Below are 23,720 nucleotides of genomic sequence, written 5' to 3'. Positions count from 1 at the left end.
GAAGTCCCAATAGTTCACTTTTGCCTTTATTTCCTTTGCCTTTGGAGGCGTGTCTAGCAAGAAGTTGCTGCTACAAGAAGTGGCAAGAGGTGGCTGCCTGTGTTCTCCTCTAGGATTTTGATGGATCCCTGTCTCACATTGGGATTCCATTTGCTTATATTTTCTTGAGGATTTTTGTTTGTGTGCAGACAGATCAGATTGGCCTGTCATTTTCTTTCTTGCCTTGTCCTTGTTTGGTTTTGGTATCAAGGTTCTACATTCCTCATAAAATGACTTAGGGGAGTGTTTCCTCTCCTTTTAGCCTCCGGAGCACTTGTAGAAGATGGATAAAATCTCAGAAAGATCTGGTGAATGCAGCTATCAGACTGTCATCCTTCTGCGGCCCGACTTTTTTGGTACAGCATCTTGGCTTCTTCGGGCACAACTTCCCTTACATGTGCCCCAACCCCAACCCGATGCCGTCCACCTCCACCAAGAAAAACAGAGAAAACACATTCCTTCCCTATGAGCACCCCAAATTGAAATGCTCACAGCTAACTGAGAAAACTGTGTTTCTGGTTTTTTGCAGAGGGATCCTTAACTCAAGACTGTAACATGAAGAGTTGTTTTCAGGCCTGCCCCGAGTGCCCCCAGGTAACAACAGGTAGGTGCTTCTCCTAACTGGTTAACCACTTTACATGAAAACCCAGGTATAGGATCCCTCACTTATTCCTTGGGCCCGACTGGAACATGAGCCATGACGGGTCCAGCCAGAGGTGAGTCTGGCTGAGCTGGGACCCCAGTCTGCCCGCCAAGGCTGCTCTCTTTTAGGGATGTGTTGGAAAGTATGTGGTCCAAATCCTCTAAGCACAAAATTAGCTTCTTTCCATATTTTTGAAAGGGAAAGAACACCTTACTAAATATAACATGGGTCAACAAGCCAGAAACAAGATAAATAGCCACCAGCTGTAGCTCGGGAGCTGGGTTCCACACGCCTGGTGAACCCACCAGGCTCCTGGTCTCCTCCAGAGGGAGGGCGGAATTGATGGGCAATTTTAAGCGACCATTGGACGCCCAACCCTGCCACGAACCCAAAACACAAAAACTTTTATTTCATTTTTTGATTCTAAAAGCAACACATACATGTTTCTGTGTTTCCAGTTGTTACTCTCCCAGCAAGAGAAAATAAAAATCATTCTAACCGCACCGCACAGAAGACAACTGAAAACACCACGGTATGCATAATTTGAGAGTTTTGAAATTTAATATACACTAAATAGTGTTTCCCAACCTTTTTTCTCCAATGTTGTCCCACAAAGAGTCTTTTTAGATATTGTTTTTATTATGCGCCTACTTCACCCCCCACCCCATGAAATTTTAATGCTGCAGATAGGCTCTGTGTCTGTTTATGTATTGCAGCGGGCCACAAACCATTGTAATATCTAAGACTATTTTACACCACCCCCAAGAACGAATTTTTGCCCCCATTAAAGGTTGTCTCGCCCCTTTGGGAATGCAAGCTTTAAATACTATTAAACAACAGACTTTTCTATAAGAACTTTCTTTTTTTTTTTTTTTTTTATATAAGAACTTTCTATGTGCTTAGTCACATATCATTGTAGGTGCTTTATGCACATTTACACTTATCATAACTCTCCTATGAGGTGAATACTTAGAAAGCTTTTATCTCCATTTTATAGTTGTGGAAGCTGAAGCACAGAGAGGTTAAGTAACTTCCCCAAGGGCACACAGCTGGGAAAATTCAGAGTGAAGATCTGAGCCCAGGGAGCCTGGTTCCAACGTTGATGTTGAACCACCAAGCTATGTTGCCTTGGGCCAATACGTTCTGATTAAAACTAGTTCAAGAAACAGAAATAGAGTAACAGGTACACTTCCCAAGCACTCTCTATTCTCAGAAGCAATCATGCTAAATTTGGAATGTGCCATTTGTCTGAGATTTTTACATACATGTTTGCCAGATGGAAATCTTTTGTCTCTTGTTTATTTTGACATAAGGAGGATCATCCAGTCTTCCTATATATTCACGTATCTAGATCTGTATATAGAATTTTTTTTTAAAAATTAGAATCACACTGAACATACTGGGTTGTTGTTTTTCTTAACCTTGTTTGAATTTAAAATGCATCATTAGCTGGCTTGAAACTATAATTGAACAAGCACAGGTACTGTATTTTATTTAACCAGATACAGATTATTGGCTTTTTAAATACTTTCTAGTTTCTTGCTACTATAAAGCTACAATGAATATCCTTGCCTGGTACATAATTCTTAGAAGTCAGAATTATAGAGCCCAAGGGTATAAGCATTTTTGTAACTTTTGATCCATAAATGCCAAAATTTGCCATCTGGAAAAATTGTTATAGAATTGCTTATCCCAACACCATTACTCACACCGGCTATTATTGCCTGTTTTCAATCACTGACAATTTAACAGGCCCAAATGTCTGAATCCTGACATTTTCATCTGTCAGTGACTCTTACCAGGGGCCTGTTTTACTCATGTGAAGGGTAAGGCAAAGCTTGAGTCCAGAGAGCAAGGTGGAAGGTAAAAGGGGCACCGATCAGTGGTCTAGAAAACTGGCAGCCTAGGGACAAGGCCTACCTGTTGGGCCCCTAGCAGGTGGTCAGTGATGGGCTTTCTCATCCCGTGCTTCCCACACCAGCCTCGAGATGCACCTCTGCACCAGTGAGCCCTTCCCCTCCTCTGGCCTGGTCTCAGATCCATTTGGCAGAACTGTTAAACCCCTTGTCCTTTCCCTTGCTGGCTGTGAGTGATATTTGAGAAACAAATACCCTTGTGTGTATGGTGGGCTTTTCAGCTGACCCAGTGCAACTGTCTGCAGCGGGATGGGACCCCTGGGCAGTGCCCTGCGTGCTTACACATACACGTCCCCACACCAGGATGCACGCATATGTGCATAGGCACAAATGCACCCAGCACAGCACAGTCAGGGTGCAGACCCTATTATATGAAATGGGACCTCTCTCTCACACCGACTTTCCATACGCCCTCCAGCCTGAGTTAGGACACCCACCTACCAAATTCGTTTCTAGACTTTCTTCCCACTCTCTTATTATTCCTTGTAGACTTTTTCCTGCTGGCCTGGAGGCACCACTAACCCTTAATTTGCTCACTGGTGGCCCATCCATTGCCCAACGCTGCTTAGCAGATGCACAGGAAATATTTGTTGAATGAAAAAGAGAAGGAACAGACCTCAAGCCAATGAAGGATATTATCCCAAATATTTTTAGAATATTTTTTTTAACAAAGTGGCCACATTCAGATCGAGCCCGTTGTTTGATGAGAAAATATCTCTGCAGTATTAGATTTCAAGTGGCCTGGTTAGCCGTCCTTCTGGAAAGATCGGAAAGAATGCAGAATTGAAAATAGGACCTTGCCCATCCAAACATCTGTCAGGCTCTACTGTTCTGCAAAGGTCGCTGTCCTGGGAATAATGTATTGAGGAGCAGTCGGCCAGGAAGGGTGCTGCTCGCTGGTCCTCCTGGCCCCTGAAAGTATTCTGAGCTCAACCTTCAGGTGACCTGCTTCTCTGGCCCACTCTCCCGGCCAACAGATGGCCGTGGAATCCCAGGACCGTGGGCTGCTCCCTTTAGCACAAGGTCTCTGAGCTGCTTCATGGGAAGAGTTTCTTGGCCAGCAGCTAAGGTGAGGAATAGCCATGATTTTGCCCCTTTAAGAAAAGCAAAACTCTGTGTAGCTGAAGGGAGGCGAGCCCTATTCTGGTCTATCCTGCATCTGATGCTGCAGATGTGTTTGGAGCCCTGCTATATCCCTGGCACAGGGATGGAGGAGATGTGTCACGGGAAGAGAGAGACTGGCCACAGTCGTCACTGGGGGCCTGTGGGAACCCACAGAAGGGGCGGCTGAGAGTGTGGCTTGGGGTCGGGGGGAGGGACCAGAGAACTGCAGAAGTGCTGGAAGGGCGAGGTGAGAGATGGAGGCCGAGGGGCAGTCACAGGTGTGACTATAGGGGACCGGATTTCCCACCGCGGGAACCGGGGAGCCGCAGAGGGTGGGGAGCAGCCCGCAGGCCATGCGGAGTGGGACGGATCACCGCCGATGCCCGTCGCCCTGGCGATGTGGGCCCCGTCGTCCTTCGCTCTGAGCTGGACTTTACTGCACTTCCCTAAATTCCACAAAATGTTTTCAGGACCCGACCTTTCTGGCCTCCTGCATGGAAAGGTCTGGCTTTTCCTTTTCGGGTGGGGTAGGCGGGTCTGACATCGGGCCACGGGCTCCCGGAGGAGCCGGCGCAGCGTGAGACATCTGGAACGCATCGACGGCGAGGCCCCGCCGAGCCCGTGGCCCGGCCCGCTCCGAAGCTCCACCAGGAGTTAGGGAGACAGCCGCTGTGTTCCTGGAAGCGGCCTGAATCCCCACTGATCTCCCTCTCCTTCCTGCTTTCCTTCCAGAACTCTCGGCCGTAGCTGTCCACGCGGGGCTGCCCCGCATCGGCTCGACGGCGGCCCTCGAGAGCGCGGCTGCTGGGTCTCTAACGTGGCACTAGGGATTTTGTTGTTCTCGTTGCTGCTGCTGCTGCTGCTGCTGCTGCTACTCTCGTTTATTTATTTTCTTTCTCTGAACCGGGCCTTGCCCTGCTCCCAGTGGCATGATGGCCCAGTCGAAGGCCAACGGCTCCCACTATGCGCTCACCGCCATCGGCCTGGGGATGCTGGTTCTCGGAGTCATCATGGCCATGTGGAACCTGGTGCCCGGCTTCAGCGCCTCCGAAAAGCCGACGGCCCAGGGGAACAAGACAGAGATAGGCAGTGGCATTCTCAAGAGCAAGACCTTCTCCGTGGCCTATGTGCTGGTCGGGGCCGGGGTGATGCTCCTGCTGCTCTCCATCTGCCTCAGCATCCGGGACAAGAGGAAGCAGCGGCAAGGCGAGGAGATGGCCCACATCCAGCACCCGCCGGGGGTCGAGCCGCGCACCCCAGAGGAAGACAGGTGAGGCCCGGCTGACTACCCCCTATACATGCTCACACACCTGACCGGGGGGCGGGGGGTGGACACACTCATAGGGTTCACCAACGAGGCTATTTTAGTCTGGGAAACTCTGCCTTTCTAATTCTCCCCCCTCCTAAGACTCTGTAAAGCAGGGTACAAGTTGCCAAGTAACTTCATACTTCTATCTCAGAGTTTCCCAGATAATGTCGTATGAATGGATTAGGGGCGTATCGAGATTTTGACACCTGCAGGGGAGCTGCATGAGGCCCCGGGGCAGCCAGAGCCTCCAGACGGGGCCGCTTGTCCATTCACTCCGGCATGCTGTGCTGCTGTACATGCTTTGTGCTGGAAGGGTTGGGAAGTAGAGTTCTATTTGACCAGAAATGCCAGGAACACATGTAAGAGGCAAACGATAAATTGGGGAACACATGATGAAGGCTGACATCCCTATTATAAAAAGAGCCCCGACGAATGAGTATGACAGGTGAACGCACCAGTAGGGAAATGGACAAAGGATACAAGCAAGCCTCTCATAGATGCTCAGACAATACATGTTCAACCTCATTAGTCACCGAAATGCAAAAAAGGAAGGTGTCATTAGTCTTTGCCTATCTCAGTGGCCAAAACGGACAGCCCCCGGCGTTGGGAGAGCTGTGGGGAACTGGGTCACCGATGGGGGTGTTGACTGACACCACCTTTCTGAAGACCTGTTTCACAGTGAGAGGAGGTATTGAAGATGCGTGTCCCTATCTGTTCTGTTCCTAAGAGTTTACCCTTGGGAGGAAAAATCACACAAGTGCAAAGGGGTTTGTGCCTTGGGCTTATCAGAGCATTGCTTAGAATAGCAAAAATGGAGAAACAGCCTAAATAGCCATCATTCAAGCTACAATCTGGCAGGCCCATCAATGGCTGTGGCACAGCCTTAGTTCTATAGTTGTTAACTTGGGACCACACACACCACGGTGAGAAAGGGAGGTTATAACACAGCATCTCTGGTTCTAAACGCATCAAATATTGCAGCTGTGGGATTAAAGGGAGGTTGGGAAAGGTGTCCAACAGAAGGTTAATAGTGGTTGTCTCCAGGTGGAAGGAGTTGGGGTGGTTTTATTGTTTTTCTGGGCTGTTTAGATTCTCTATGACTTTGTCATCTTTCTAGTAGGAAGGGAGGGGAGTTGTTTTTAGTTTGGAAAAACTAAATCCGTTTTCTGATCATAAAGATCGTGCATGCACAGTCGAGAAAACTTAGGAAATACAGAAAAGAACAAAGAAGGAAAATCAAGTCACCCTTAACTACCCACCCTGGCCATGAGCACACACATGCCCAAGGGCAATGCATGCAGGGTCTGGACCAACCTGGTAGGGGGACGGTGATGTTGGCTATGATCACCCCACAGGGTCAAGTGTAGAGTCCTAGAAAATGGCTAATGGCATGACTCCCTATATGTGTGTAAAGAAACAAAAACAAAAACACCCTGGCTTTCTGGTTTTTTTCTTTCAATGGTCAAATGAGAATAAGCCTGACGATAAGACCTTTGAGCCTTATAGTGAACTTGGAAGACAATATTATAGAATAACTTGAAATACATAAAATTTTATAACGGAAGTTCCTTCTCTACCTGGGGACAAGCATTTTGCCTCAAATCAGCAGCTGTTTCATGCATGTTTATGTGGCCTTTGGCCAACGGACACAGCTGGGCACCAGAACAGCCCATCCGGCATATGGTTAAGTGTGAGCCTGAAAAGCAAAGGGGGTTTAGTACTTCCTTGTATTACAGCTTCCAGATAATCCAGGGTAGTCCCTGTGGTAACTGGTCTCCAGTTCCTGCTCTCCCCCTTCCTAAATACACGACCAAGTCAAATACATAACCTTGATGTATCAGTTTCCCCTTCTGTCAAATGGGTGTAAAAATAGTACCTAACTCATAGCCTTGTTAGGAAGATGAAAGTGGTTGATACGTGTTACTTAGTACTTCCTGAAAGTACTTAGAACAGTACCTGACTCATAGCACACAGTTGAAGTGTTAGCTTTCCTTACTTCTGGGACCCACTGGTTGTTCACAAGGCTGGTGTATGAGGACCCAGTGCTGACACAGGATCCGGAGTTCGTCTCCTTGTGACTTTAAATGCGGCCTGGGCGCATGCTAACGCTCTCCGTGTCGGTGTTGTTGTCTTGCAGCCAGGAGGAGGAGGAGGAGGAGGCCTCCTCCAGGTACTATGTCCCCAGTTACGAGGAAGTGATGAACACAAACTACTCGGAAGCGAGGGAGCGGGACCAGAACCCAAGGATGAGCATCTCTCTCCCCTCCTACGAGTCCTTGACGGGGCTTGACGAGACCAGCCCCACGGGCGCCAGGGCCAGCGCGGACGCCAGCCCGGGGAACCCACCCGACAGACAGAACTCCAAGTTGGCCAAACGCCTGAAGCCGCTGAAAGTTCGAAGGATTAAATCCGAAAAGCTGCACCTCAAAGACTTCAGGATCAACCTCCCCGACAAAAACGTCCCTCCTCCCTCCATCGAGCCTTTGACGCCCCCGCCGCAGTACGATGAGGTCCAGGAGAAGGCTTCCGACGCCCGGCCACCTGACTGACGGGCTTGCAGGTGTGTCCGTCCGGGCGCTCACCCTCCACACCACGGACCCCCAGGAAGCCACTTCAGCTGCAGTTGAGAAGCGGAGGGGCCGGACGTGTACAGATTGACGGGGATGGGGACGGGGGGTGGGGGTCCTCTGACAAGGGACTGACGACGTCCGCCGAGCCACACGTGGCAGGTGCATCAGAAAGAGCTGCCTCCGCGGAGCTGGGGACGTGGACCCCGTGGGGGGCGCAGGGCACCCCCTCCCCCCGCCCTTCTTCCCCAACTCTTGAGTTGTTGGCGACAACACTTCTCTTTCCAATCAGGACAGGACACCTAGCAGCTGGTTTAGGTTGTGATTTTGTTTTGCTTCCACTAGGACTGTTTTGTTTCAAAAAGAGAACAAGACAGGCCTTTTGCTTTCTTCACCGGAGTCCTGAGCCTCGGGATGGAGATGTGACTTGGCTTTCTGGAAAGGATGTGGGGCTGTTTCATGAATGAAGCGAAACAGGAGGCTGATGGACGAGGTGGGGCTCTCTCGGAGCTCCTGAAGCTGTTGGTTCTCCGAGGGCCCAAGGCCCGGGGGTGCATGAGATCAGAGCCTCTACCGGTACGCTTTCCTGGTGACTCCTGCGTAAGGGCGAGAAAGGAAAGCTGTAGGAGATGTTTTATTCCTTCTAAAATGCTGTGCAACTGAGCTTTTTATAATAAAATATTTTATATGTAGTACATTTGGGCACTGAATTCCCATGGATGGCAGCTCTTCATAGGGAGAAACATCACTGATGATAATAATTGCTAATCTGCACAAAACAGATCATATCACCAGGTGCTGTGCTAAGTATTTCACGTACGTTACCCCATTTCATCTGCATCCTGGTATCACTGCCATTCGGTAGGTTAGCCCACAGAGGCTCAGGTTAGGTAAAGTGCCCCATGTCACATCGCTAGTGAGTAGCAGAGCTGGAGTCTGAACCCAGGCCGTCTGGCTCCAGGGCCTGAGTTCTTTCAACGCTCTACTGTGTGACTCAGCGTAAAGGGCTTTTTCCGACTTGGAAGGAGGATCTGTGCTTCCCAAGAGCTGGGGCTGCACCATCAAACTGAATGCTCAAGAGAACATTGTGGCTGTTTAGACAGTAGCTCCTACCTCCCTAAACAACCTCCCAACATCCCCCTCCTGAAACCCGGCCCAGAGGGGCTGTATGCTCATGCAGGCCAGGTCAGCATGTCCTCACGGACAGGGCAAAGTGCCTGCCCTCTGGAGCCCAGGAAAGCAGTTCAGCTAATGAGAATGCCCAGGGGCCTGCTGGCTGCTGAGACGTCTGGGGTCTTGCCCATGGAGTGGGAGTCTGGGAAGATACACCTGAGTCCAAGGCTGCCTTCCCGGTGTTGCTGAGCATGAAGTGGAGCCTGCATGGCTAGGAGTAGAGTAAATTCTGAGGCCCTGAAAGCTTAGTAGGGAAGGGGGAGCAGGTAAGGAGTGAATCACCTCCTTATCTCAGATAGTCAACAGGGTCTAAATTCCAACCTTTCTTTCACTTTACTTATGCAAATCCATCTATGACAAAGGAGCTGCAAGGACCTGCCTGGTGGCTAAGACACCAGAGGCCTGGTCTGGTCCCAGCCCACTACCTGCCAGCCTATGGCTCTCCATGTATCTGTGGGCTGGGCCTGTTCTTTGCTTATTCTTTATGCTTCCTCCTGATGGGAAGACAAACAGAAGGAAAAAGAAAAGGAGACTAGCAGGGCACCTGGGTAGTTCAGTTGGTTAAGCCTCCAACTCTTTTTTTTTTAATTTTTTAAAAATTTATTTATTTATGAGAGACACACAGAGAGAGGCAGAGACACAGGCAGAGGGAGAAGCAGGCTCTGTGCAGGGAGCCGGATGCGGGACTCGATCCCAGAACCCCAGGGTCATGCCCTGAGCCAGAGGCAGATGCTCAATGCTGAGCCACCCAGGCGTCCCTAAGCCTCCAACTCTTGACTTGGGCTCAGGTTATGATCTCAGGGTCGTGAGATCAAGCCCCGGCTAGATAGAGCTGTGTTAGAGCCCTACATTGAGCTCCATGCCCAGTAAGAAATCAGCTGGAGATTCTCTCTCCCTCCCTCTGCCCCTTTTAAATACATATTTAAAAAGGAGAACAGCAAGGTTCCAAATGATAGAAATGTCCCTCAATGTGGGCTGTAGTAGATCATCCTGTGGGGCATCTGCCCAGCCTAGACCTTCCTTGAGGGAGAAAGGTTGGGGGCCTGTAGTGGGCTGGATGGTAACCCCAAATGATAATCAGGACCTAATTCCTATGATCTGAGAATGTTACCTTACAAGGTAAAGGTTTTGCAGGTGTGATTAAGTTAAAGGTTTTGAGATGAGGGTATCCTGGAATATCCAGGTGAACTCTATATGCCACCCACAAGTGCACTTACAAATGAGAGATGGGGGACACCGCACAACATGGGATGAAACATCCTCAGCTCCCAGTGACACTGTTAAACAATCACACAAATGCCAGAACTGGACATCTTCACCTTAGATGAGCAGTTCTCCCCCAGGATTAACTTTGCTGCCCAGGGGCCATTTGGAATGTTACAGTGGCAGTAAGGGGGCTGCTTCGGGCATCTGGTGGGGCCAGGATGCTACTAAACATCCTACAGTGATGTCAACCGCCCAGGTTGACAAATCCTGCCCTAGACATAGGAAGATCCATTCTCTTGGGCAGTGAGGACTCTGAGGGTAGAGCCTGGCCACCCAGAGTCAGCTCCATCAAAAACCAAGAAACACTATCCTTGAAGATCAGCCTGAGTATGATATTTATGATTTTACTTTAAGGGGAAAAAAGAAAAAACTGTCACTTTTACAAAGTGTCCCCAATCCAGAACTGTAAATCTCATTCTCTACAGCATGATATAAATAGGTCTCTCCTCTTTTTCTCCATCCCCAGTCCCTGCTCTGGGCATTAAAACTCTCCACTGAAATTTATTAACTATCATTTAAAGGATGTGGGAAAGAGAATAGTCAGTAGTATTTACAAACCCAAATACATTTTTAAGAAAGTTTAGGATAGTTAAAAGGCTAATGAAGGCTATATTTCAAAATAAAACAACTAGGATATAATTTGAGAAGCAAAAATTACAGCATGATCTTTTCTGGAATGTAATTCTTCTCAAAAAAAAAAAAAAAAAGATGTCAGTAATACAGTATGCTTCTCAGGGATGAGCTGGGCTCAGTACCGTATAAACTTTGAGAGGTGCCTGGAAACTTCAAACCCAAAAATGTTCTCACTATTTATCCTCAAGATGTCTTATTTTAGAAAGCATCTTGGCAGTTGTGTCCAGTCAAGAGAAATTATTAGCATCTACTTTAACAAAACACAAAAGAGGGAAAGATAATGTAACAACGTGGTAGCAACTAGACACACTGTAAGCAGGTGTTTATAAGAGAAAGTGTGTGAAACTTGATATAAGCAAGTGAATAAGTGCACCTGCCTCACCTAAAACTGAAACACTGTGGGACCCCGGGGTGGCTCGGTGGTTGAGCATCTGCCTTTGACTCAGGGCGTGACCCCAGGGTCCTGGGATGGAGTCCCTACTTCTGGATGGAGTCCCTACGTCTCCCTCTGCCTACATCTCTGCCTCTCTCTCGTGTCTCTCATGCATAAATAAATAAAATCTTTAAAAAAAATAAAATACAGTTGAAAAATTGAGCCAGTTAAATAAAAAGCTGCATTTATTGTTTCTGATGAATTAGCTCTCTTTTTAAAAATCGCATTCATGTACTAGTCCACCACCGAGTGGGTTGTTTTAATTCAGTACAAATGCAGCAGAAAAAGAGATATGGGGGAAAAGCCATGAGCCATAACTTTAATGAATTTTAAAGGTAATGCAAGGTTTATTGAAAACATCCAGTTGATCAAAATGGCAAAGAAATGCGACCCCAAAAAAGCTGACTACTATAAGGGATAAAACTTGATTGTGATGTTTATTTTCCAAGGTCAGAGGGAAAAAAAAAATGAATGCGTTAAGTTTTCCCATTGGCCTGAAAGCAATAAAAATTGTCCATTAATCTTCCTTTAGGCCAATAATAGAACAGTCTCAAGGGGCAGAGTAGGAGCCAGAAATAAGACCGGAGGGGAAACGTAGGAGAATGTATCTATGGACATGTTAGGAACAGGCTGTCCTATCATTGTGATTCGTGTATCCTTGAATTCTCAGATGTGTACATTTTTATACATCCTTTCATTGAATAAACATTGGGTTAGAAAGGAATATGCAAGTCAGGGTTTTTTCGACTCTGGCACTATTGACCCTTGGAGCTGGATGACATCGATGTGGGGTGGGGAGCGTGCTGTCCTACGCACCATTGGATGTTTAGCGGCAACCCCGGCCTCTCCCAGCTAGGTGCCAGTAGCCTCTCCCATGTGTGACAATCAAAAAGGTCTCCAGACATTGTCACAAGTCCCCTGGGATGCAAAATATCCCCGACTGAGAACCAGAGCTTGAAGTCTAGTGGGAAGAATGTGGGATGGGAAATTGGAAAAAATGTTATCGCTCAGGTGGTAATTTCCATGTTTGTCAAGTGAAGATGTTGACAGTTGCCTCGGGTGACAAGACTCGGGAGAGCCCAATGAGCAAACTATATGTGGAAATGCTACAAAAAGTAGAGTTTTGGGCAGCCTCGGTGGTGCAGCAGTTTGGCACCGCCTGCAGCCTGGGGTGTGATCCTGGAGACCCGGGATCGAGTCCCGCATCGGGCTCCCTGCAGGGAGCCTGCTTCTCCCTCTGCCTGTGTCTCTGCCTCTCTCTGTGTGTCTATGAATAAATAAATTAAAAAAAAAAGAAAAAGAAAAAGAAAGAAAGAAACCCATTTCCATTTAAAAAAAAAAAGTAGAGTTTTGGGCAGGAAGGCTCTAGAGCTCATCTAGGGATGAGCTTCCTCTTACAGAGAAGGAAAACTAAGACGAAGATGTTTACCTAAAGACTACCCCAATGGGGTACAAACGTGGAGGGCTGTAAATAACGATTGCGTGGTTTCCACGGGGAAAAACAAAGGACACAGAGCCCATTTCAGCAGACCCCTGAGATGGCATAGTGTGACACTCAATCCAAATAATGGCTTCAATGGGCTGGGACACATCTACAACTTTTTAAAAGATTAATACATTGGTTTTGAGAGAGAGAGAGAGAGAGCATGGGGCAGGGGCAGAGAGCGAGAATCTCAAGTAGACTCCGCACTGAGCACAGAGCCCCACGCAGGGCTCAATCCCATGACCCCGAGATCATGACCTGAGCCGAAATCAAAAGTGGGAAGCCCAACTGACTGAGACACCCAGGCACCCCTGCAGATCTTTGAATCAAAGATTCCTAATGAAATTTTTTTAAAAAGTCATCAGTCGCCTTGGCAGTTGCTTCTCACTTTGAATATTGACACATAAAAAGAAAGAACCGATCCTTCGTTCTGCCTTTCCTGAACAAGTCGTATTTTATGATAAATAGTGAAGGAAAACCCTTCTTTCTCAAAGAATTCTAGCTAATAATTACCAAATGAATAGCAATCAGAAAAGTCACAACTTAGCAACCCCAAAGGAAATAGTGGATCTAGAGAATGATATTCAAAAAAAGCTAAAATTGGGGCAGTCCCAGTGGCTCAGTGGTTTAGTGCCTGCCTTCAGCCCGGGGCGTGACCCTGGAGACCAGGGATCGAGTCCCATGTCGGGCTCCCCACAAGGAGCCTGCTTCTCCCTCTGCCTGTGTCTCTCTCTCTGTGTGTCTCTCATGAATAAATAAATAAATAAATAAATAAATAAATAAATAAATAATCTTAAAAAAAAAAAAAACTAAAACTATTAGTTAAAAAGTTGATGAGTCCCAGTGTCCATCAATGAATGAATGGGTAAACAAAATGTGGTACCTACATACAATGGAATATTATTCAGGAATATTATTAAAAAGGAAGACAATTCTGACACCTGCTGCAACCCAGATGGACCTTCAGGGCATGATGCTCAGTGAAATAAACCTGTGTGCTCAGGACATACAGATACTGTATGATTCCACTTATGCGAGGCACTTAGTCAAATTCACAGAAACAGAAAATAGATGGGTGGTTGTCAGGGGAATGGGGAGCTGTGGTTTAATGGGCGTGAAGTGGGGCACCTGAGTGGCTCAGGGGTTGAGCATCTGCCTTCAGCTCAGGGTGTGACCCCAGGGTCCTGGGATCAAGTCCCACATTGGGCTCCCACTGGGAGCCTGCTTCTCCCTCTGCCTGTGTCTCTGCTGCTTCCTCTGTGCCTCTCATGAATAAATAAATAAATATTAAAAAAAAAAAAAGAACAAGTCAATGGAAATCATGAGGAAGCCATCAGCCACATCCAGGATGCGAATATGCTACAGGACAAGGGACTTAGTTTCTCCAATAAATCAGTGGCTGAAAAATGGGGGGGAGGGGGGTGGCGCACAGGTGGGAAGAATGGTTGCCTTTACAGAATAAAAGGGATTTCAGAGACAAAAACCACATGTAATGTGTGGATCTTGTCTGCATCTTGTTCTAACAAACCTACTGTGAAAAAATATCTTTGAGAGAATCAGGGAGATGTGAGCATGGACTGATGTTAGACGATATTCAGAAATTATAAGTATTGTTCAGTGTGACAATGTGTGGGGGTGAGGGGTGGCAGGTACTGTAAAGGGGTGGGATCTTCCTTTCGGTTAGGAAGTATCCGTGGGTGAAATGACACAATCTGCTTTAAATGCTTATGTGGATCCAGAAAAAAAAAATCAAAAAGGAAGAAAAAATGAAATGAAAGAAGATTGGGAAACTATTGAAGTGAGATGATGGGTCCTTGAAGTTCATTGAATTATACCCTTTCTCTACTCTCAGGTATATTTCAAAAGTCCCATGAAATAAATAAATAAATAAATAAATAAATAAATAAATAAACAAACAAACAAACAAACAAAATAAATAAAAACAGGTTTTTAATGTAAGCAGTCTCAAAGGAACATGCGAGCATACAGCACAGGTCAAGTGAGCTACAACCACAGTGTAAATAGATAAATAAACGCCTCTACCAATGTGGGAAGCTAACAGGTGCCAGAAATGGGAGGTTAGGACTAGGACCTTTGCCCAGCGGGCTAGCCAAGGCTCAGGTGCCCAGATGGAACCAGCATCCTCAAAGGTGCTGTACATCCCGGCAAAGGGAGGGCTTGAAAAGTTTTTTTTTTCCTCGGCTGCTAGAAAAGGGAGCCTAGGAGGCAGTCTGTCTGTTTTCAGTGTGGGCCTGGAGGGGAAAAATTAATTACGGCCACAATAATAATAAAGATGCCTGTCACCTGGAAGACCTGTAACCATGTGGGTCTGGGGTGCAAATTGTCCAGCGGGGAAACTCCAAGCGAAGGGAGTCAGTGTAAGTGGTCACAGGTTATCAGCATCCCTGGCATCCCGCTGAACCCAACAAAAAGCTTTCCTAAGAGGAAGGCAGCCTGGGATCAGCGCCCTCAGGAGTCCCACAGGTCACGTTCAGGCACAAATGAGATGAAAATCAAATCGCTATATGTCTGAGAAACAAGTCAGTATGAGCCAGAGCGGGCTGAAGCAGACAAGGGATCGAGACCCCACCACCACGCGCCACCTCCCCCCCACCCCGGGGACTCCAGACACTGAAATTCTCAGATGCAGCTTCTAAAATCACCACATATTAGATCCTTTCTAAAGAGGGATTTACACATGAGCAGGGAATGAGGCTGTCAAAAATGGTAGGCATGTGCCCTCAGGACTTTAAGGGAGCACAAGAATTGCTATGTGACCCCCGTACTTTGGGCACTGCCTTTCTGGTGGGAGCAACAGATTTATTTATAGAATCAAATTACGCTGGGGATGAAAACCAAAGTGCTCCCAGGGGCCAGAGAGGAAATAGGAGTGGTGCGGCGGCCAGGGAAACACAGACCGTATTGCAGGAGGGCAGCCCCTGCTCTGCCCTCACAGGCTGCTGACCCACCTGCGAGAATGCAGCCCGGGTCCCCATTTTCCAAGAAAAGGCATGAATCCAGATTTTAATGTAAATTAAAATGGTCTGGACACGTTGGCCACCATGAAATTTTTGTCACCCGGTACCCGTCTTCTACAAATACTATGGTGTTATGATCCCCCTTGGGGACCACGTCTCAGCCCATCTCTCAGAGGCTGTGTGGACACCATCTCTGGCCACAGGAAGAGGCATGTGCCTCAAGCCCAGCCAGTCAGAGCAGAGCAGCCTATTGGCCTCGATTATCAGCTCAGGAATGGGCCTGTTCCCCAATCAGAGGAAATGAGAAGCAGTGAGGCCTTTGGGGGAACTTGGGGGAAAAGACCCTCACTCTTCCCCATGGGATTCAAGGCTGAGAAGCTGTAAGGGCAAGAGCTATGGCAGCCCTTTTGTGACCATGATACAGAGATTCTATCTAAACTCAGATCCCCGTGGCTAAAAAGCATCACTGAGAGCTGAAGAGAGGCCAGGGACTGATGACATCCCTTGGGCCTGAGCCCACCTGTTCTCTCTAGACTTGTCATTTATGCTAACCAGTGACTTTGCTTTCATGCTGACACCAGGTGGAATTGGTTTCTCCATCACTCCACAGAAAGAGGCCAAACCCTTCAGCAACTACTTAAAAAGTCTTTAACATGCTATGAAGGCCAAACACACATGTCTGAGGGCTGACGTGGGCCTTCGGTTTCCAGTCTCAGCTCCTGGCCTCCCCTCCTACCCGATGGGCCCACGCTATTCCCGGTCTCTTGGCCTCTCTTCCTTTCTTCTGTATAATCTCTCCCTGCTCAACCACCTAGAATCTTTTTTTTCCTGTCACCTAGAATCCTACCCATCTTTCAAGACTAAGCTAAAAAGCCTCCTTTTTTCTTAGAAGAGCCTTTCCCGGGGGCCTCCCCCCAAGTCCCACCCCACAGCAGGAGAACCTCCCTCCCTCCCCTGCCCCACGTCCCTCTGATGCCCCCTTGAGCCCTCAGCCCTTCTGCCCAGGAGTCTGACCACCCAGCAGCATTCCTGTCCCCTGTGCTTCTTGACCGGGATCCAAATTCAGACCCAGATCAGAAGGGATGATCTTTGAGACTTGAATTTCAAAAAACAATCGGTTCTCAGGAGAAGTCAGAAAAACATGGTGAAAGACGAGGACCGAAGTGAGGGATTGGAAAGAAAGAGCGGTTGTTCTGGGGAAAAGAGAGGGTCTATGTTGAGTGCGGTGAGGAAGGAGGAAGAGCTGCCGTATCTGGACTGAACGAAATGATTCAGGGGAAACCTGAGAAGAACCGTCTAGAGGGGCACGAGGTTGATCTGCTCGGGAAGGAAGATAAAGAGCATGTGACGGGAATGACCCGAAGCAGAAAATAGGAGCACTGTTCGCAGGATAAAAGAATGCAGACAGCAGCACGGTGCTGGGAAACCTCCAGAAAACAAGGCCGAGGGTGACACACGATGAGGTCATCCCAAACTGGATAAACCGAGAGGCTTTTTGAAGAGGTGGGGCTCACATCCGCTTCCGCGGGAGGAAACTGAGGCCCCTGGACCTGACACCGGGAGGGTTCTGAGGCCGGGCAGCCGCTAGGCCAGCTGTAGCCCAGGTCGCGTGGGTCTGACATCCTTGCTGCTCCTGGCGCCAAGGACACATCAGGGAAGAAGACAAGGATCCCCGCCGCACCGAGCGTACCTTTCCGTTTATATTCTAGCCCCCAGATCATCAACAGCTACACGCTGTCCTTCCCCACCACCAACTGTGACAACCAGGCCAGGCTGGATCCAGTCGCAGCAGCGCTTAGCCTTTGCTGAGAAGGATCTGGGGAAGGCTCTGGGCCCTCTTCCCAGAAAAATGCACAGGGCTCAGATACGTCAAAGTTTCCTCCCGATTTCAGGAGCTCGTGCCCCCTCTGAGGCCTATTTTGTGAACAACGGTGCCCGAACTCATTCAGTTAATTTAAAAAAAAAAATGTAGGGGCGTCTGGGTGGCTCAGCTGGTCGAGCATCTGACTCTGGGTTTCTCAGGGTCGCGAGATCAAGCCAGATTGTGTGCTCAGCAGGGAGCCTGCTTGAGAGTCTCTCCCTCTCCCTCTGCCTCCCCCCTGCCCCTCCGCTTTCATTCTCTCTCTCTTTCTAAAATAAATAAATAAATAAAATCTTAAAAAAATAAAAGGTTACTGAGTGCCAACTACCTGCCAGGTGCTGCTCCTGGCACCAAGGATGCATCAGGGAAGAAGACAAGGATCCCCGCCGCATGGAGTGTACCTTTCAGTTTATATTGTAGCCCCCAGATCATCAGCAAGTCTGAAGATGTGACCCCGAAATCTGGTGATTCTGACATAGGACCAGATTTAGGACCTCCTGTCCAGAGGAACCCCAGGTCAAGGGCCCTCAGTAAGGAGAGAGGGGAGGATGGTATTGGAAAGCAGGTGCTCTGGCTGGAATGCTCACACACCTACCTGCTCCAGGGTTGTAGATGGTGCCTGCACTTTGGAAAAATGTTTGGAGGGATCGTCTACAGTTGGACGTCTGGGTGCTCCGAGGCCCAGCCATTCAACTCCTCGGTGTATACCCAGGAGGTACTTGCACGTAGGCATACCCCAAAGACATATGCAATGGCCCCCAGTTGTCTCCAGTGTTCACACCTCTGAGTAATCCCCTCCCCTTGAGTGTAGGTGGGACCCGTACCTTATCTCTAACCAGCACAATGCTGCAAAGGGGATGGGATGTGTCATTTCTGTGATCACGTTACAGGAAAGGGTAACTTGCATCTCACCAGGAGCCTCCGTCCATTGACTCCCAGAAGCAGGCCACCTTAGGGAGAGGCCCACACGGCAAACAAAGAGTGGGGAGCTCCCGCTAACAGGCAGCGAGGAGGTGAGGCCCTCAGTCCAACAATCCTCAAGGAACTGAATCTTTCCAACAACCCCATGAGCTTGAAAGTGGATCCTTCCCCATCTAAGTCTCAGAGGAGACTGCTGGCCTTGGCCAACCCCTTGGTGCAGCCCGAGAGAGCCCCTGAGCAAAAATGCCCGCTCAGCAGTGGCAAGATTCCTGACCCACGGACGGAAACTGTGACATAAGGGTGTGTTGTTCTGAGCCACTATGTTTGTCATAATTTGTTATGAACACGAACAGATAACTACTACCCTGGAATGCAGGAGGGCAGTGAGAATGAACGAGCCAGTGACATGACACCACAAGGCTGAAGCCCACAAACATCACGTCGAGTGAAAAAGCCAGGCAGAGACGGGAATCTGTATACTTCCGTTCAAATGAAGCTCAAAATCAAGCAGAACTAATCTACGATATTGGAGATCGGGGTGGTGGGTGGGTAATGAGCAGAAGGGAGCACGGGGAGTCTTCTGGGGGGGTGGCAGTCTGCTCCTGGATCTGGGTTCTGGTTAGGCGAATGCATGCGCTTTGTGGAAATTCTTCAAGTGCCCACTTATGACTGGTGCACTTTTCAATATTTCAAAATGTGTTCTTTTTCGATCAACAGTTTACCAAAAATGTGGCATTCTGGAGTAGGATCCCAGCCTGACCTCTTGCGAGATCTGTAAGCCGGCAAGTCACCTGACTCTTCTGTGCCCCCTTCTGCAAAATGGGTTTGGGCTAAGAGTTGGATGAAACCGTGCATGGCACAGTGGCGGGCACTCAACACGACTAGATACACATCAGCTGGTTTTGCTAACCACGTCCATAAAGGTTCATTGTTACTCGCAAAAAAATAGCAGAGGTCTGTTTGTCCAGATGCCTGAAAGTAGAATTTATGGAGTTGCCCAGCAGGTACCACCCCAGAGAGAGCAGGTGGGTCCTCAGGAATCCCTCCGGGGGACATGAGGGCAGCGAGCCCAGCCCTTCGCCAACATGCACACCTAGAAAGGTCCCAGGGCAGAGGGCAAAAAGGTGGTCAGAGGTCAGGTTTGCTCTGGGTTGGGACTCTGAGTCTTGATGCAAATCAAGCCTCCCCCCAGGGTGTCTGTGACCTTGGGCTGTCCTCCCACACCAGCCAGAAAACAAAACAAACACACCAACCCCAACACTCAGCTGTTGCAAACACTCACACAGCGAGTCCGTGGTGCCGGGGCACGGTTTGCGCTTAACTGACCCTGAACCCTCTCGATCGGGTCCAGACAGGCGGATGGGCAGCAGAAGTGAGGCGCGGACCATACGCGTGTGTCAGAAGGACACACCCGCTGCGGGATCAGCACACCTAGGTTGCAAACAGAACACGCACACTCACTCCCGCGGCAAAGCCCGGGGAGCCAAGGGGCCTTGACTCTGGGGACAGATTCGCAAGAGAAACAGAGGCCACGAACCAGCACAAGAGTCCAGGCGGGAAAACCTCCCAGGCTGCGTGTTTTCTCACGTTCCGTCCAGGGAAGGGGACATGATGGTGGCGCAAGGTCCCCGTTCTTTGATTTGAATGTACCTTTGTGCCCGTGTGTAGGTGTGGGTCAGTAAATAAAACCCCACGTCCCCCAACCGAAGGGCCGGGTTGTTGGTGGCTCGGGAGCCTCCAGGCAGTCTGTGCTCCCCTCTGTCATCCTGCTCGGCAGCTTCCTGCTGGTCGCGCTCCTTTTCCCTCGTGCTCTCCCTTGCTCCTGCTCTCTCTCTCTCTCTCCGACTCTCCCTTACCCCCGTAGAGGCCGTAGAGGCCTGTAGAGGCCAGGCCAGCCTCCCTGCCTTCATTTCCATTTGGAATGCAAAGGCACCAGAAGTACAGGCAGGTCCGGGGACAGGGGGGCCATGGCTGTGGCCTCCCCAGCCAAGGACAGCCCAGGGAAGGTGGCTGACACCGAACGAGGTTCTACAGCTCCTCCCAGTGTCTGGGCCACCAAGGTTGGCAGCAGGCCCCTTGCCCGGCTGGCCCCTTTCTCTCCCTGCTTCGGGCACTGCCAGGCGGGGCCGGGAGGGGCCTTCAGGGCAGACAGGAGCCCGGCCAGGTCAGAGATGACGGGAGCAAGGACCGTCTTGTGGTTGGGTCACCTGTGGTCCCTGGGACGTGCCCCTCTGCAGTCATGCTCACCTACCTTCTAATCAGCCAGATTGTTTCGCTGTACGACCTTGGGCACATTGCTCCATGTTCCTGAGCCCTGTTTTCCTGCCAACATGGGAATGCTTTGTTAGAAACAATGATCGGCAGCAATGGGTTGGTTTGGTATTTGGGGTTTTTTTTTTTTTTTTTTTTTTTTTAGGTCTTCTCTGCAGCAGCCCTGTTCTGGGTGTTTGATCGTGAGATTCAAATGAGGTGACCCCCAGGAAGGACTGAGATAGCGCCCACCCAACGGGCGGAAAACCCACAGATCCCAGCATTCAGGCCCACCGGTGTGAGGCCACCTGGGAGCGGCCGAGCTGGGACTCGACACCCGGCCCTTCAACGCCAGCACTTCCGACACGAGTCACGATGCCATCCGGCCTTGGTAGCCACGCACAGCAGAATAAAACTGATGGATTATAAGCATCACCAAGGAGCCCATATAATCTAGAAACCTCTACTTTCTCCTTCAGGAGCAGTATTTTTAAGACCCCATCATGGCTCAATTGCAAGTTACGACTGTCTCAGTCCAAGCAATCAGCGCAAGTTATTGGGGTGGTTTCTGTTTTTTTAAGTTAAAGTGGATTGCTTGTTACTGTGTTTCAAGGATTTTACACAGCCTTTGAGATAACTGGCATTTTGTGGGGAGGGGAGTCCAGTCAAGATTTAGCAGTCTCTGCTCCCGTTGGACGGAACGTCAGCTTTGTTCTCAGTTTAGTGTTCAGAGGAGTGGGCCACTGGCGACATATGACCTCTCAAAGACTCTCTGAGGCCAGGGGCTGCTCCCACTCAAGGCCAGCCTTGCTTCCATTAGGGTCCGCCTGGCAGGAAGCAAGTTTGCATCCTCCACTCATGTTGAGGACAAGAATTGAACTAGAGACGCGCGTGGAGGTGGAGGTACAGGTGAGGGGGGGTGCTCAGGCCTCCCGAGAGCCCAGCGCCTGGGCAGCTGCCTAGACCAGCCAGTCTCCTGAGATAGGACAGATCAGCTCTGCAGCCCAAGAAGGGGGAAGCCAGGCTGTGGGCGGGTGTCAAGGGCTGCCCCCCACTCACTCGCTCACTCAGGCACTGTTCAAGGGACCGTGATACAGCAGTAACCGAAACAGAAGAAAAAAAAAATCCCTGCCCTCATGGAGCTTAGTTTCATGGAGGGTAGGGCCCGGAGACAGAAATAAAGTGAAATGAATAACGTAGGATGTTAGATGATAAGCGGTCAGACGAGAAGAGGGATAGAGTGTGGAGGTTTTTATTTTGTTTGGCTGTTCTTGTTGCTCTTTCTTGTTTATTGGGCTTGTTTTGTTCTGTTTTGTTTTGCTGTGGGCAGATGGCCGGGGCTTCATTACGTGGAATGGGTTGCCAGCCACCTGCCCCCTCGTTGTTGTTGTTGTTGTTTTTTAAGAACTTTAAGTAGGGCAGTGTTTGAGTAAACATCTAAAGGAGGTGAAGGAGACCCTGGTGGAAGTGCTTTCTAGGGAGAGGGACAGTAAGTGAAAAGGCCCTGAACCAAAAAGGCCCCGGAGTGTTGAGGCTGACGGTCCCTGTTCCTGTGACGCTGTTATCCCTCAGGCCCGGGTTTCCGTGCTCAAACCTCAAACTTCAAGCCTAGGGTGTTTCTGGTTGTGGGGGACTAACCCAGGCGGAAGCTTCTAGGCTGTGTGAGGCCCTGGAAGAGATTTCTAGAGCTAGGCTCTGAGGAAGGTCACTGCATTCAACTTCACAAAACAGGGTTTGGGCCGAGTTTGTAGCAAATGCAGCTTCCTGGGTCAGGCTCCACATCCCAGAATCTGTGACCACGGTCTGTGCCTGGGAGTCTGCATTTCTGGAAGCCTCTCCGGGTGTTTGAGCATCTTCACTCTGGCCATTTCCATGCGTTCTCCCTTAGCTCTTGTTCTAACCCACTAGGGTAGAGGCCTCCATGTTTCATCTTTCTTGAACGTTCTTGAGTCTTTCTGGAGGCACCTTGCCGGCCATTTCCTGCCAGGGACGGAGCATCCCCTGGGGAGGTGGAGTCGGCTGGGCTGCTCGGCTCCCGGGCAGAGGATGAGTGGGGGTGACGGGCCCGGTGGGGCTTGCGGTGCATCCTCCACGCACCCCCCACCCTGCCCTGGGCCCACGTGGGGGTTTCAAGGACAGTGATGATGCAGGTCAACTCTGGGGACTCAGGATAAAAAACAAACGACCGAATGTCAGTTTTGACAAGAACAGAATCGTATTGGGGTTGGCGGCTCGGAAACATCCCTTCCCTGGCGCATGAAAAAAATGCCCTCATTCTTTCAGAAGTGTTCCTTCCCCATCCCTCGCCATCCCCCCTGCCACCCCCAGAAGGGGTGGTTACCCCCACCCCCCACCCCCCCCACCCGCCTTGCTCTATTTTCTCATCTGCAACGGACAGGACCAGGCATTCAGGTGGGGCAGGGGTCCCTAAGCTTCTAGTGTCTAAGCTTCTCCTGGTTCAGCTCCGCGACCCTCGACCCCCGCCCCCCGCCCAGGAGACTGTCCCATCAGCTCGGGCCTCGCTGGAAAACCGCGCGCCGACTATTTCTGCGACCTCTGAGCCTCCGTTTCCCCATCTGTAAAATGGGCCGCCAGATGCTTCAGGGCTCCGTGATCTACGAGGGCGCCCAGCCCCACCCCTCCCCCGCTCTCCCCACGCCCGGACCTGGGTTATCCCACCCCGGCGCCTCCCACTCTCCCCCCCCGCCCCCCACCCCGCGATCCTCCGACCCCCCCAGCTCACCCACCCCCCCTGCTCTCCCCGCCCCCCCCGCTGTCCCCGCCCCTTCCCCCCTCACGCTCTCCCCTCTCACCCCGCCCCTTGCTCACCACCACCCCCAGCTCACCCCGTCCCCCCGCTGTCCCCGCTGTCCCCCTCCCCCCCCCCCGCTGTCCCCGCTGTCCCCGCCCCTTCCCCCCCCCCGCTCTCCCCTCTCACCCCGCCCCTCTGCTCACCCGGTCCCCCCGCCCCGCTCTCCCCGCTCTCCCCGCCCCTCCCCTCCCCCGCTGTCCCCGCCCCTTCCCACCGCCCCGCTCTCCCCGCTCTCCCCGCCCCTCTGCTCACCCGGACTCCCCAACGCTCTCCCCGCTCGCCCCGCCCCCTCCCCGCTCGCCCCGCCCCCTGCCGCGCAGGCCACGCCCCTC

At 50.3% G+C, this 23,720-nt stretch overlaps 1 protein-coding gene and 1 long non-coding RNA gene across 9 annotated transcripts in view; one reads left to right on the top strand and one right to left on the bottom strand.

The window, feature by feature from the left end:
• Window positions 1-8,273, top strand: part of TMEM51 (transmembrane protein 51) — a 55,722-nt gene extending 47,449 nt beyond the window's left edge. For 5 of the 7 annotated variants that reach the window (XM_038531930.1, XM_038531931.1, XM_038531928.1 and 2 more), the window contains exons 2-4: window positions 569-643; window positions 4,435-4,972; window positions 7,149-8,273. In XM_038531930.1, coding sequence (XP_038387858.1) covers window positions 4,632-4,972; window positions 7,149-7,560 — 753 coding nt within the window. In that variant the 5' untranslated portion in view covers window positions 569-643; window positions 4,435-4,631 and the 3' untranslated portion in view covers window positions 7,561-8,273. Of the gene's footprint in view, window positions 1-568; window positions 644-1,140; window positions 1,215-4,434; window positions 4,973-7,148 lie in introns of all 7 variants that reach the window. The other 2 variants (XM_038531933.1, XM_038531934.1) reach the window with 1 other exon arrangement.
• Window positions 7,889-23,683, bottom strand: LOC102153950. Of its 2 annotated transcripts, XR_005356152.1 has the most exons (4): window positions 23,641-23,683; window positions 20,578-20,648; window positions 19,609-19,757; window positions 7,889-8,174 (listed from the first exon to the last, which is right to left on the bottom strand). It is a non-coding gene; the product is annotated as an uncharacterized LOC102153950 (long non-coding RNA). The 2 variants fall into 2 exon arrangements; XR_005356151.1 differs by lacking the exon at window positions 19,609-19,757 and having other exon boundaries at window positions 23,641-23,675.
• Window positions 23,684-23,720: the final 37 nt, after the last annotated feature.

This window comes from Canis lupus, chromosome 2, assembly GCF_011100685.1.
Source record: "Canis lupus familiaris isolate Mischka breed German Shepherd chromosome 2, alternate assembly UU_Cfam_GSD_1.0, whole genome shotgun sequence".
In the NCBI taxonomy this organism is placed as follows: Eukaryota; Metazoa; Chordata; class Mammalia; order Carnivora; family Canidae; genus Canis; species Canis lupus.
The sequence above is the reverse complement of the archived record's forward strand: the minus strand, read 5'-3'. Positions and strand labels throughout refer to the sequence as shown.